An 11,586-nucleotide genomic window follows, 5' to 3' on the forward strand; every position below is an offset into this window, starting at 1 on the left:
GCAATGTAACCTTTTTTTTTTCCTTAGTGGAAGTGTCTTTATGTACAGAAAATTAGCATGAGCCTAAGGCAGAATAGAAAAGAGTAGAAGAGGAGAGGGAGCAGGTTGCTTAATTTCTGATTTGGGAAATTTGGTTTTGTGGATAGGTAAAACCTTTCTGTTTCTAGGTGGGTGAAATCTTCTCCTTACCATTCTAATGAACATCCTTTAACACCAACCTACTCTCTGTCCCTACATCTCATCTATCTTGCTGCTGACCTCTTGCCCACGCCCTGCCTCTGGCCCAGAACACCTGACCTCTTTATACCCACCAGACAGTTTCCCCCCCCATCCCTCTGCTTCAAAGCTTTATTGAAGGCACACCTCCTCCAAGAGGTCTTCCCTGACTAAGCCCTCATTTCCTCTTCTCCCACTTCCTTCTGTGTCACCCTGATTTGTTCCCTTTATTCACCCCCTAAAGTTCCATTGTCCTTAGTACATATCAGCCCCATAAGCACTTATGTACATATCCATAATTCATTTATTTACACTAATGTCTGTCTCCCCCTCTACACTGTAAGCTCACTGTGGACAGGGAACCTGTCTACCAACTGTGTTGTATTGTACTCCCCCAGGAGCTTAATTCAGTTGTCTGTAAACAGTATGTGCTCAATAAATGTGATAGATATTGATTGATTCCCTTCAGCATTTCTGTCTATTCAGAGGCTTTTTTTCTTGCAGGCCATCCTCTCCCTCTCCATCATGTAGTAAAGTTATATTGCTAGATTTACAACTTCTCGAAAATTTTCATGCCAATTCACAGACAGTGAAGTCACAGAAACAAGATTACAAATTCAGGGCCGAATAAATCAAGACAGGGAACTTGACCGTGAGGGAGAAAGCTCTGAGGATGAAAATCCCAGACACATAGAAGGCCACGAACTCAGGAGAATTCTAGGAGTTGGGTAGAGAATTTCCCCTGGAAGGTTTCTGTCCCTTCTGATGATGTTAAATCTCTTACATTTAGAACCCTCCATTGAATGAAACACTTTTACTTCTTGTATAAGTGTTGTAGATTTTAAATGTTACCTCAAAGGAAAAAAAACCAATATTAATTGTCCCTGAGTATTGTCCTTGTATTTTGTACTCTGTAAAAAGGAAAATATTTATGGTTCTTTAGCTTCTTAGCGTATTATTTACCAAGAGTTACCAGAATTCTTCAAGTTGTCTCCCAGGTACTGAGCAGTTATTCCATTTGCCCGGATTTTGAAAGGAATGAGTAAAAGGCATTGATTCAATTTTTGTATTAGCATCAAATTGGCAAAAAGGAAATGGCAACAGAAATCAGTGGAAAGCGGCACTGAAAACGAAATCCATACTTCCCAAGCACTTGCCCTTAGAACTTAAGCTCTGCAGACAGTAAGCACTGAGTCATTATGGTTGATTGATTGATTGATATGTGCCTGACTCCGCCCTAGTCAATAGCTAAAACACAAGTCAGTGGCCAGAGAACTATCTGAAACAAGACTGCAGATCAGATCTTTTACGGTCAAAATACCAGTGTCCCTCTGCTCCATCTCCTCCTCTAGACTCGTAATGGGCAGACAATATGTCTATCAACTCTTTTTTAATTTGTCTAGTACTCTCACAAGCTCTTAGTACAGGGCTGTGCACACAGTAAGTGCTCAGTAAATGATATCGATTGATAACACTATTCCTAATGCACCTACAGACTCAGTTATATCGGTCCTCAACACTCAAGTCTATTTTAATCACTCTAGTTGTAAAATAAATCGATGGCCTTTATTGAGCGCTTCCTGTGCGCAGTGCTTGGGAGAGGGCCATATAAGAGAGTTCGTGGACACAGTCCCAGCCCACGGTGAGCTTAGAGTCTAGAGAATCTCCTGTCATCAATTATATTTATTGAGCACTTGCTGTGTGCACAGCACTTTACGAAGCGCTTGGGAGAGTACAATGTAACAGAATTGGTAGACACGTACTCAGCCCGCAGTGACGTTATGGTCTAGAAAAAACATTTTAAGTTTGTCTCTCACATTTGAACATAAGGACCTTGTCAGTAGGGACCATGTCATTTCATTATTCTGCACTTCCCAAATGTCTAGTAGAGAGCTCCGCACCCCATAACAACTTCTATCAAACTCAGTGACGGGACCGTCACCCAGCTTTGATTCAGTAATGACCCCCATCTGTACTTTTGTCTTGCCAACCCAGCCATCCCTAATAGTTTCAGTTACTGACTTAGGGGAACAAAACTGTGGGTTCAGCTGCCTCGTGAGAGATGAGAACAATACGCAAGCAATCTGAGAGCTGAATGACAGGGGAGAAGGAAAAGAGGAGAAAGTAAAGACAGCTAAACCCTTGGTTAGAAGAAATTCAACCACTCGAGGCTAGCCACTTCCCTCTATTGAGCTCAGTGGACTAAGGGTTTCTCTCTCTCTAGGAGATAAATGCCACTGATTGATAGGAGGCTGAGAAATCAAAGCTCCTCAAGTGACAGGACAGGGAATGTGCATACTCGACTTGATTTTCTTAATAGTATAATCAATCAACTAAACGCTTGGGACAGTACAGCACAACAGAATTAGCAGACACGTTCCCTGCCCGTATCGAGCTTAGGCCACTCTTACATCATTCCCCAAGCGGACTTTTATTGATTTTTATTAAACACTGTCAAAGCTTCCTAAATAATTTCTTAGTTTAAAAAACAATTTTTCTCCCATTCTGCAACCCACTCTGAAATCAGGTAGATTAGCTATTTAAGCCAAAGGAAAGACAGGCAGTACACAGTGGGCAATTTCTAAGTGCTCAGGTGAAGACAGCTGCAGAGCAAACAGTTGAGATTTGAAGAGAAAGTAGCCCTCGGCCCCCCTAGAGAAGAACTCCGAACCAAGAGAGGTGCATAATGGGGGGTAGCGGGTCACCTTCCAGAGTGTTTCTGAAGCTGAAGTTGGCTGATTTATCCATGGGATCGGCTTCATACTGGGTCAGGCTCAGGCAGGATTCGACGTCAGCCGAAGAAGGAAGTCGGGGAGTCCTGGCTCGGTCATGGTTTCCCGGGTTCCGGAGCAGGGGGCCTTCGGCGCTGGCGTCGCAGAGGGTCCGCCGACTGTTGTACTCTTCGGACTGGCTACAGATCACCTGCACCACCAAACGGGGCTTGTTAACGGCAAGTCTGCCTCACTGAGATGGGATGGAAAGCAAGTCTCCACCTTAGAAGATCCAGATTCTAATCCCAGCTCCACCACTTGCCTGCTTGGTCACCTTGGGTAAATCATCTGACTGCTCTTTGCCTCCCTTTCCTCATCTGTAAAGTGGTGATCAAATACCTGTTCTTGCTTCCTATTAGTCCCTGTCCCATATGGGGCTCATAATCTGTGTCCAATCTGATTATTTGGTCTCTAACCCAGTGCTTGGCACAGAGTAATCCCTTAACAAATGCTATTATTATTGAAATGGAGAGGTTATATTCCCGGTGAGCCTCATGAGAAGGAAAAATCACACTGCAATGCTCACACCTTGATAGGACCCCATATGGCTCACCACCATGTCCTAGCCAGACATGAGTGGTTGAAAGAAGGTTGTCTAATTCCCTGACAGGTTTCTAACTAAAACCTACAGTGAAAACACGTCTGAGAGATCCAAGAGCACTCCACTTATTTGTGCAAGGGTTATCTTGCACAAGATATCTTGTGCAAAGGTAACCCTACAGAGACTATTATCAGCTCCGTCCCACTACCTGAGAACAGGAAGTGCCCTCTTATCATCCTTCATTAGACTGAAAACTCCTCTAAGGCAGGGACTTTTTTTTTTACTTTAATTAGATACTTCAGAGATATTAGTTCAGTGTTCTACCCTCAGAAGGTGCTCAATCAATGTTACTGACTTGGTGTCAGAAACATGCTTGACAGGAGTTGGGCAGAGGAGACTTTGATTTCTGAATCCTGTAACTTGCTCTCAGTCAGGAAGAAATCACTAATGTCAAAATGACCAGATACTGCAACCAAAAGGTACTCGGGGGCCCTGAACTGGCCTAGATTTCAATTATTACTTACAGACCAATTGCCCTAAGAGTTTCATTTATAATTAAAAAAGAGATTCCAATGAACCAAATTCTCCCCTTGCCATCCAGAGATATCTAGGACACAGATTCCCCACCTTCTTGATTTTTTGAAGTATGGAATTTGTTGAGTTTATTCTTTCCATAAAAGATTTCTTTATTAGACCTTGACTGCAGAGGAGGAAACTGAGAAACCTCAAGCTAGCCAGTAGTTCTCAGTGGGACAGCCTGTTTGATCTTCAGCAGATCTACTGTCCCTTTTCATTCAGATGGGTGTTTACCTTCCACCGCCCGGGAGGAGGGCTCTCTTTCTGACAAATGGGTGATGGCTCTGGGCCTGAATCTGTCTTTGTGCTGCCAGGATTCAGAGGGCTTAGGGGTTCCTTTCTCCTCATCGCTCAAAACTGACAAGCAGGAGCAATCCTTTCATCACTAATTTCCTGTCAGCATTTCTAGAGTTTATGCTTTTTTTTCCAGGATTCTGTGCGGAGTCACCCCACCTGGGAAGGAAAAGAATCGATGGAGAAGGAGGGATTGTAGCAGTCGATTGACAACTGGCAGAGGAAGAGACAATCATTGGAAAGCATGGCCGGTAGGGTGAACTACAACCCAACCAGTCAATCGATAAATCAATGGCATCTGAGCACTTACTAAGTGCAGAGCAGGGTACTAAGTGTTTGGGAAAGTAGGTAGACACTATCTCTGATCATAAGGAGTTTACATTCAACAGTTCTCTTGGCCTTGTCTTGCTCCCATGAAATCCATCAGTGGTAATTATTGAGTGCTTATTCTATGCAGAGCACTTGTGGGAGAGTACAACCATCCCAGAGTTGATAGACACGCTCCCTGCCCACAAGCTTACAGTCTAAAGGGGGAAAGAGACGTTAATATAAATTACGGATATGTACATAAGTGCTATGGAGCTGAGGCAAGGGTGAGTAAAGGGTGCAGATCCAAATGAAAAGTCAAGTGTCCTTGCAGCTGACGATGTAGAAGGGAGTAGAAGAGGAAATGAGGGCTGCCAGGGAAGGCCTCTTGGAGGAGATGTGCTTGTAGTTGATTACCAACTCTGTTATATTGTACTGGCCCAAGCGCTTAGTACAGTGTTCTGCACATAGTGCTCAATAAATACCATTGTTTGATTGATCATTTCTTACATGTTCATTATGTGCCAAGCACTGGGGTAAATTCAACACAATCAATCAGACACAGTCCCTATCCAACACATGGCTCACACAGTCTAAGGGGGAGGGAGAACTGGTATTTAATCCCCATTTTAGAGATGAGGAAAGTGAGGTCCAGAGCAATTAAGGGACTTAGGCAGGGCTGATCCCCTGATCTTTCAGAACACTGAAAAAGTGCAATTTTTATTTGTTAAGCACAGTGGCCTTTACCTTCTTTTATTTATATTTGTGTGTATGTGGTGGGGGGAGTTTGAACAAGGCAGCTTTGATGAAATTTAACTTTTGGCTTCATACTTTCCATATGTGCCCAGAGCCTTTGGGTGATGGGTCCCTTTAAAATAGATTTAAATAAAAGTGTTGTTATTTTAGGATGAGGGCAGGGAGACGTTTGAGAGATGTTGTTGGCATGATGCATCACGGTAAGGAGGAAAAACTGTGGCTCAGCTGATAAGCTGTGAGAAAGAGTGGCCCGGGATTCACTTACTTAGATGGCAAAAGCAGCACACTGGAAGTATCGGGGGCGGGGGGGGGGGGAAATCTTATACCAGCAGGTATTAAGGGAAGGGGAGTGAGACAGTGGGGGACTGGGGGTGGAGGAAAGGTGCCTCTGTAACCATGACAACCGCTCAAGAAATAAAAATATATCGTCCTTTTTTATGAAAAGATGCAGTGAGCTTTACATTTTAAAAATAAATCCCTAATACCATAAGTGAGTCACTTTGCTCGAATGTTTCAGATAGCCCAGTGGCCTCTTGTTTTATTGCTATTTATTTAGATTTTTAAGGAGGCTACCTGGCATTTTCTCTGACATTACGCAACCTCCTTTCTCCTATTTTCTCCCACAGCTTTTATATTCCAATTGAAAAGTTCCATCCTTTTTCCCTTGTTTGTTTGCTCTTTTAAAAATCATTCTCCTCCCAGCCACATGGAGATTTGATCATTAATGAGCTCCTATAGCTCCGTGTGGCCATCAAAGTTGGGTGATTTGCTTCACTTTATGCACTCGTTCTTTGTTTAATGGAGCATTTATATTTTTTAGCTCTTTGGGGAATCTGAACAGGTTTTGTTATTAGCGCGTAGCTGGACACTTAAGCATTGCAAGATTGACATGAACAAAATAATGCCGGCATTAACAGCTTTGGTTTTGCGGAACCTACCGGAGTTACTCTAAATAGTGTCCCTGGTTTTTGAGCCATTTAAGCAATTGAAATTGAAATGAGGATTATTACCGGTTTGAACAACAAATAGTTCCCCCAACTTTGTGTTATTATTAGTCATAGTATAATAACAATAGTATTTAAGTGCTTACTATGTGCCAGGCATTGTCCTAAGAGCTGGGGTGGTTATAAGATAATCAGGTTTAGGCTGTCTCACTCCCACTGGGAACCCCAGTCTGAGGTGGAGGGAGAACAAATATTTAAACCCATTTTAAAAATGAGAAAACTGTGATCCAGAGAAGTGAAATGACTAGTCCAAGGTCACACAACAGGCAAATGGCAGAGTTGGGATTAGATGCCAGGTCTTCTGTCTCCAATGCCCCTGTTCTTTCCACTAGATCACACTGCTTCTCAATCAGTACCCTGCACGCAATAAGCACTCAGTGAATACCACTGACTGACTGGTAATAATAATGCAATCAGCTCATGAATGGAACTCAGTCACTAGATTATAAATTCGTTGAAGGCAGGGATAGTGTCTATTAATGCTACTGGTACTCTCCCAAATGCTTTAGTGCTCTCCATAAAAACCTAAGGTCAAATGGACACACAAGTATCTCTTTTGAGAGATTGAAAAGATACGATCTTGGTCTTCAAAGAGCTCCTAACTTCTCACTTTGAAGAGTAACGCACCAAAACCACTTTTAATAGAGGGGGTGGCCAACCTCCTTTCAAAGCTTTAAGAAAAGAGCAACCAAAAGGAAACCATTCTAGTGTTGAAAACCTCACTTTGACAGCATACACAGCAGCCTAGATTTCTTTTTTCTTCATTTCAAGTCTTTTAAAAGGAAAAATTATTTCTATTGACTTAAAAATATTTCTCCAGGAAGCTAACACACCATGTACAGCTCTATGGAAAATAGATCTTGCAAACACCATTATTTAAAAAAATGATTAGAAACTGCTCCCACATTCAAATTGCTTTGGAAAGGTTAAATCAAGTGAATTCAGACATGGGGCAATTACACCTTAATTATCAAATTTTATTCAACACCTGGGAGTCCACTGTTCTTGTGAGACTATTTCCAAGCTTTTGAGGTTAGTTTGAAAACACTGGGATCCATAATAGAAGTGCTTGAACCTCAATCCAGGTACCAACAGAAAATTCAGCAGCTACGTCCGCAGCTTGAGGCTTTAGGTAAATCCCCGTTTTCAAAAAAAAAAAAAAATGTTTAGAGAAGTTTTCTAGATGTGCTTTTTCCCCCATAAACATATGGGCAAGGTGCTGATAAGGGTCTTGTAGCAGATGATCTTGGGAAAATTTCAAGACAGAAATGGACTAGGCAGAAAGGCAAAGTCATGAGTGAGAGGAGTGGGGAAATTCACCCACATGACTTAATTGTAAAGTGGATAAGAGAGCTCAAGAGTCTTGCAAAAACACTTAATTCTCTGGGTCTTTCAGGAAAGTAGCATTACAAGAAAAGTAATAGCCAGGGAGGCTATCAGAGTTGGGAATAAATGGTTCCCAAACACACTAGGGACCAGGGAAGGGTTAGTGAAGCAGCGTGGCTTCAGGAAAGAGCATAGACTGGAGACCTGAGTTTGAATTCCAACTTTGCCACTTGCCTACTGTATGATCTTGGGCAAGTCATTTAACTTTCTCTGTACCTCAGTCTCCTCATCTGTAAAATGGGGAATAAATACTTCTTCCTCTTTAGACTGTAAATACTGTTTGGTACGGGGACTGTGCCCGACCTGACTCTCTTTATCTATCTTAGTGCTTAATACTGTGTTTGGCACATTTTAAATGCTCAACAAATACCACAGTTCTTAGTTAGGAAATGTCCAGTTTGACAGGGAAATGGTGACCTTTACTACTTCCTCAAGTGAAGGTGAACAAAATCACAAAATCACCAACTAAATTTTGCATAACACTTTACCGTGGCATCTCAAAGTCCCTGGCAGGTAGGGAAGAGCGGGTATTATTATCCACATTTAATAGATGAGGAAACTGAGGCACAGCATAGCTAAAAGAATTGCTCAAAGTCACACAGCAGGTGAGATGCGGAGCCGGGATTAGAACCCAAGTCTTGGGTGACTTCCAAACCTGTGCTCTTTCCACTAGGCTGTAGTCTATTACTTCTTTCAACCTTTAACAGCATCTGGTCCCATAAGATTATGAGCTACTTGGAGACAGAGAGCACATCTACCCACTCTTCCAAGTGCTCAGAACAGTGCTCTGTTCACATTTGACGCTCAGTAATAAAGAAGTAGCATGGCCCGGAGGGCAGAACATGGACCTGGGAGTCCAAAGGATCTAGGTTCTAATCCTGACTCTGCCACATGCCTGCTGTCAAGTCACTTAACGTCTCTGGGCCTCAGCTACCTCATCTGTAAAATGGGGATGAAGAGCGTGAGCCTCAGGTGGGACAGGGACTGTGTCCAACCTGATTAACTTGTATCTACCCCAGTTCTTAGCACGTAGTAAGCGCTTAACAAGTACCATAATGATTATGGATTATTATTATTGTGCAGCTCAGAGCAGAAGCCACTGCCCTGGCCCAAGCCGGCTCCTTGGGCACATCCTACCTGCCACGAGGCGAAGAAAGACGCAGGGCTGAGTAGGTTGGAGTTGGTGGGATGGCGCCCTCCCATGTACTCATCCGTACAGATATCGCAGACCTCGGCATCCCGCCAGTCCCAGTACGGAATGGTGAAGTTCTCGTCCCCCGTCAGCTTCTGGATCTCCTGCTCCCAGAGCAGCAGGAAGAACCGGTGCCAAGGCAGGAAGCCGGGGGCCTCGTGGGCAAAGTCGATATCCCGCCAGACGTCCGCGCCGCCCAACAGGGTGTCCCTGGAGACGTAGTAGTGCATCCAGACGAAGAGGTCATAGACGCTGATGTCCCGGAACATCGGAGACGAGCCGTTGCCCATCTGGGCGTAGGTCCCGGTGGCGATGACGTAGTCACGGCTGGTGGAGCGCTTGGCCAACACGAGGTAGGCGAGGAACCTGTCCTTCTCGGCACCGGTCAGCTCGAAGATGCTCCGCCGGACCAGCAGCCTCTGGGCCGTGCAGTTGGCTCCCCGGAGGCCGAACTTGCAGTCGCCGCAGTGGAAGCCCATGAAGCCGTCGACGCACCGGCAGGTCCGGTTGTAGAAGACGGACGGCCAGTCCTCCCGGTCGTCCACCCCGGTGAAAGGGAACTGGGGGCCGAGGGGCGCGCGGGAGAGGACCACGTCCTGACAGGACCCCCGGCCCGACCGCTGCCCACAGGGAGAGCCGTCCCCCGGCCAAAGAGGGCAGCACTCCTTCTGCCGCAGGCTCTCGGCCGAGGCGCAGGCCCGGGGGAACTGGCCCGATGACTGCTGGACGCTGCACAGCAGGCAGGCCAGGGTGACCAGGAGCATCGTTCTCGAGGTCGCTCCCGGGCTCGGTGGGATCGGCCAGAGTCCGGGTTGCTCCCGGAGAGAAGAGGCCCAAAGCTAGGCTCCTTCACTTGCCCGCTCCTCCCACTCCGTTAATCTGATGATCACTCGTGCGTTGGCTAAGGTCCAGATCATTCCCCCTTCCTCACCCCCTCTTCTTGCTCCTCCCCTGACCCAACCTCAAACACATAGAGACTTTATTCTAAGCTCTCATGTTTTGCCCAGCACATGACCCATCTCCTCCAGGGACTGTGGCTTTTCTGCCCGGAGAAGTTTAGATCTGAGACTTCGCCTCTCCCGGTCCTGGACTGTCCTTGAATGGGATTTGAGGATTTACAGAGTTGCCTCAAGTCCATCGACCTGAATGAACATGGTCCGTTTCTGGCAAAAATAAGTTTGGCGTGGTGGATAAAGCAGGGGTGTGGGAGTCAGGAGAGATGTGTTTTAGTCCCAACTCTACCATTTGCCCACTGTTTGACCTGGGATAAGTCTCTTGGCTTCCTTATGCCTCAGTTTCCGCATCCACAAAAGGGAGATTAAATACTCATTCGACTCCCTGCTCAGACTGTAAGCCCCATGCAGGATAGGGACTCTGTTCACCGGGACTGTCTTGCATCTATCCCAGAGTTTAATAGGATGCTTGGCAGCTAATAAGCCCTTAAGAAAAACCATTATCAATAAGGTTGGTTCGAGGGTGTTGATATAAATGGATCAAAAGTGGACCTTAGGTAGAGCTGGTGACTTTTCCTTTTGGGTTGGAAGACATATAGGGGGCCTGAGCCTTTGGGAGTGAGGGAAGGATTTGTAGTAGAGGGGCCAGGTTTCAGTGAGGTAACGGATCAGAAAAATCAACATCTGGTCCTTTTCAACCTTGACTGGAAGCTCTCAGGTCCTGAGACAGTTGTGGATTGAATGAGGCTGATAATCCAGGCCAAACAGGCTGTGGGGGACCATCGCCTCTGTGGAGTAGGCCATTCGGGTTGAAGACCCAAGCTGGGCTGGTTCGGGACACTTTGGTGCCCTTGGAAAAAGAGGTATTTTATCCCCATTTTATTCGTGGGGAAATGGGCACAGAGAACTTGAGAAACTGCCCCATGGTCATACAGCAGGCAAGTGGCAGAGTCAGAATTAGAGAACCTAGGTTTCTTGACTCCCAGACCTGAGCTCTATCCATTACCTAGGCTTCCTAATTTGAAATGCACAAGGTTATCTCGGGTCCCTTTCTCTGCCCCTTCTCGTGGCATTAGTCCTGGGCCTCGGACACTGCTGCTCTTTTTGCCGCGGACCCTATACCAAGGGGCCATCTTTGAGGAAGGGTGGTGAGGGAAGGAAGGAGGGTTGAAAGGTCACTAGAGCTAAGCCCAAGAAGGAGAGAAAGGAGGGGAAAGGAATGCAGATGTGAAATGAGTTGCATTTGGCTGGCACCAGTGGTCAATCACATGATCCCTCTGAAAAGCACGAGGAGGCATAATCTTTTTATTCCCCCCTCCCACATGGAAGAAATGCAAAGAGATTATCACAGGGTTTCTTTGACCTGGAGGAAAAAGTCTCTGTGTTGTACTCCTGAGAGCATCATGCTGCCTTTTGTAATTCTGTTTCATCTAGTCACCGACAGATCTGACTTTCTCATGTGAGATTAATTAGGAATTTCTTCCGACCCTTCAGGCTTCCTGGTAGCATTTGGTGAAGCAGCTTAAAAGTCCTTTCAATCCACCAATAGTATTTCTTGAGCGCTTACTACGTGCACAGAACGATCACCCTT

At 45.4% G+C, this 11,586-nt stretch overlaps 1 protein-coding gene across 1 annotated transcript in view; it reads right to left on the reverse strand.

The window, feature by feature from the left end:
- The window catches only part of TYR (tyrosinase), a 28,013-nt gene extending 18,207 nt beyond the window's left edge, over positions 1 to 9,806 (reverse strand). Inside the window, exons 1-2 of the mRNA XM_001511967.4 lie at positions 8,988 to 9,806; positions 2,922 to 3,138 (exon numbers count right to left, since the gene is read on the reverse strand). Of these exons, the coding sequence (XP_001512017.2) occupies positions 2,922 to 3,138; positions 8,988 to 9,806 (1,036 nt within the window). The remainder of the gene's footprint in view (positions 1 to 2,921; positions 3,139 to 8,987) is intronic.
- Positions 9,807 to 11,586: the final 1,780 nt, after the last annotated feature.

Source organism: Ornithorhynchus anatinus, chromosome 20 (genome assembly GCF_004115215.2).
Source record: "Ornithorhynchus anatinus isolate Pmale09 chromosome 20, mOrnAna1.pri.v4, whole genome shotgun sequence".
In the NCBI taxonomy this organism is placed as follows: Eukaryota; Metazoa; Chordata; class Mammalia; order Monotremata; family Ornithorhynchidae; genus Ornithorhynchus; species Ornithorhynchus anatinus.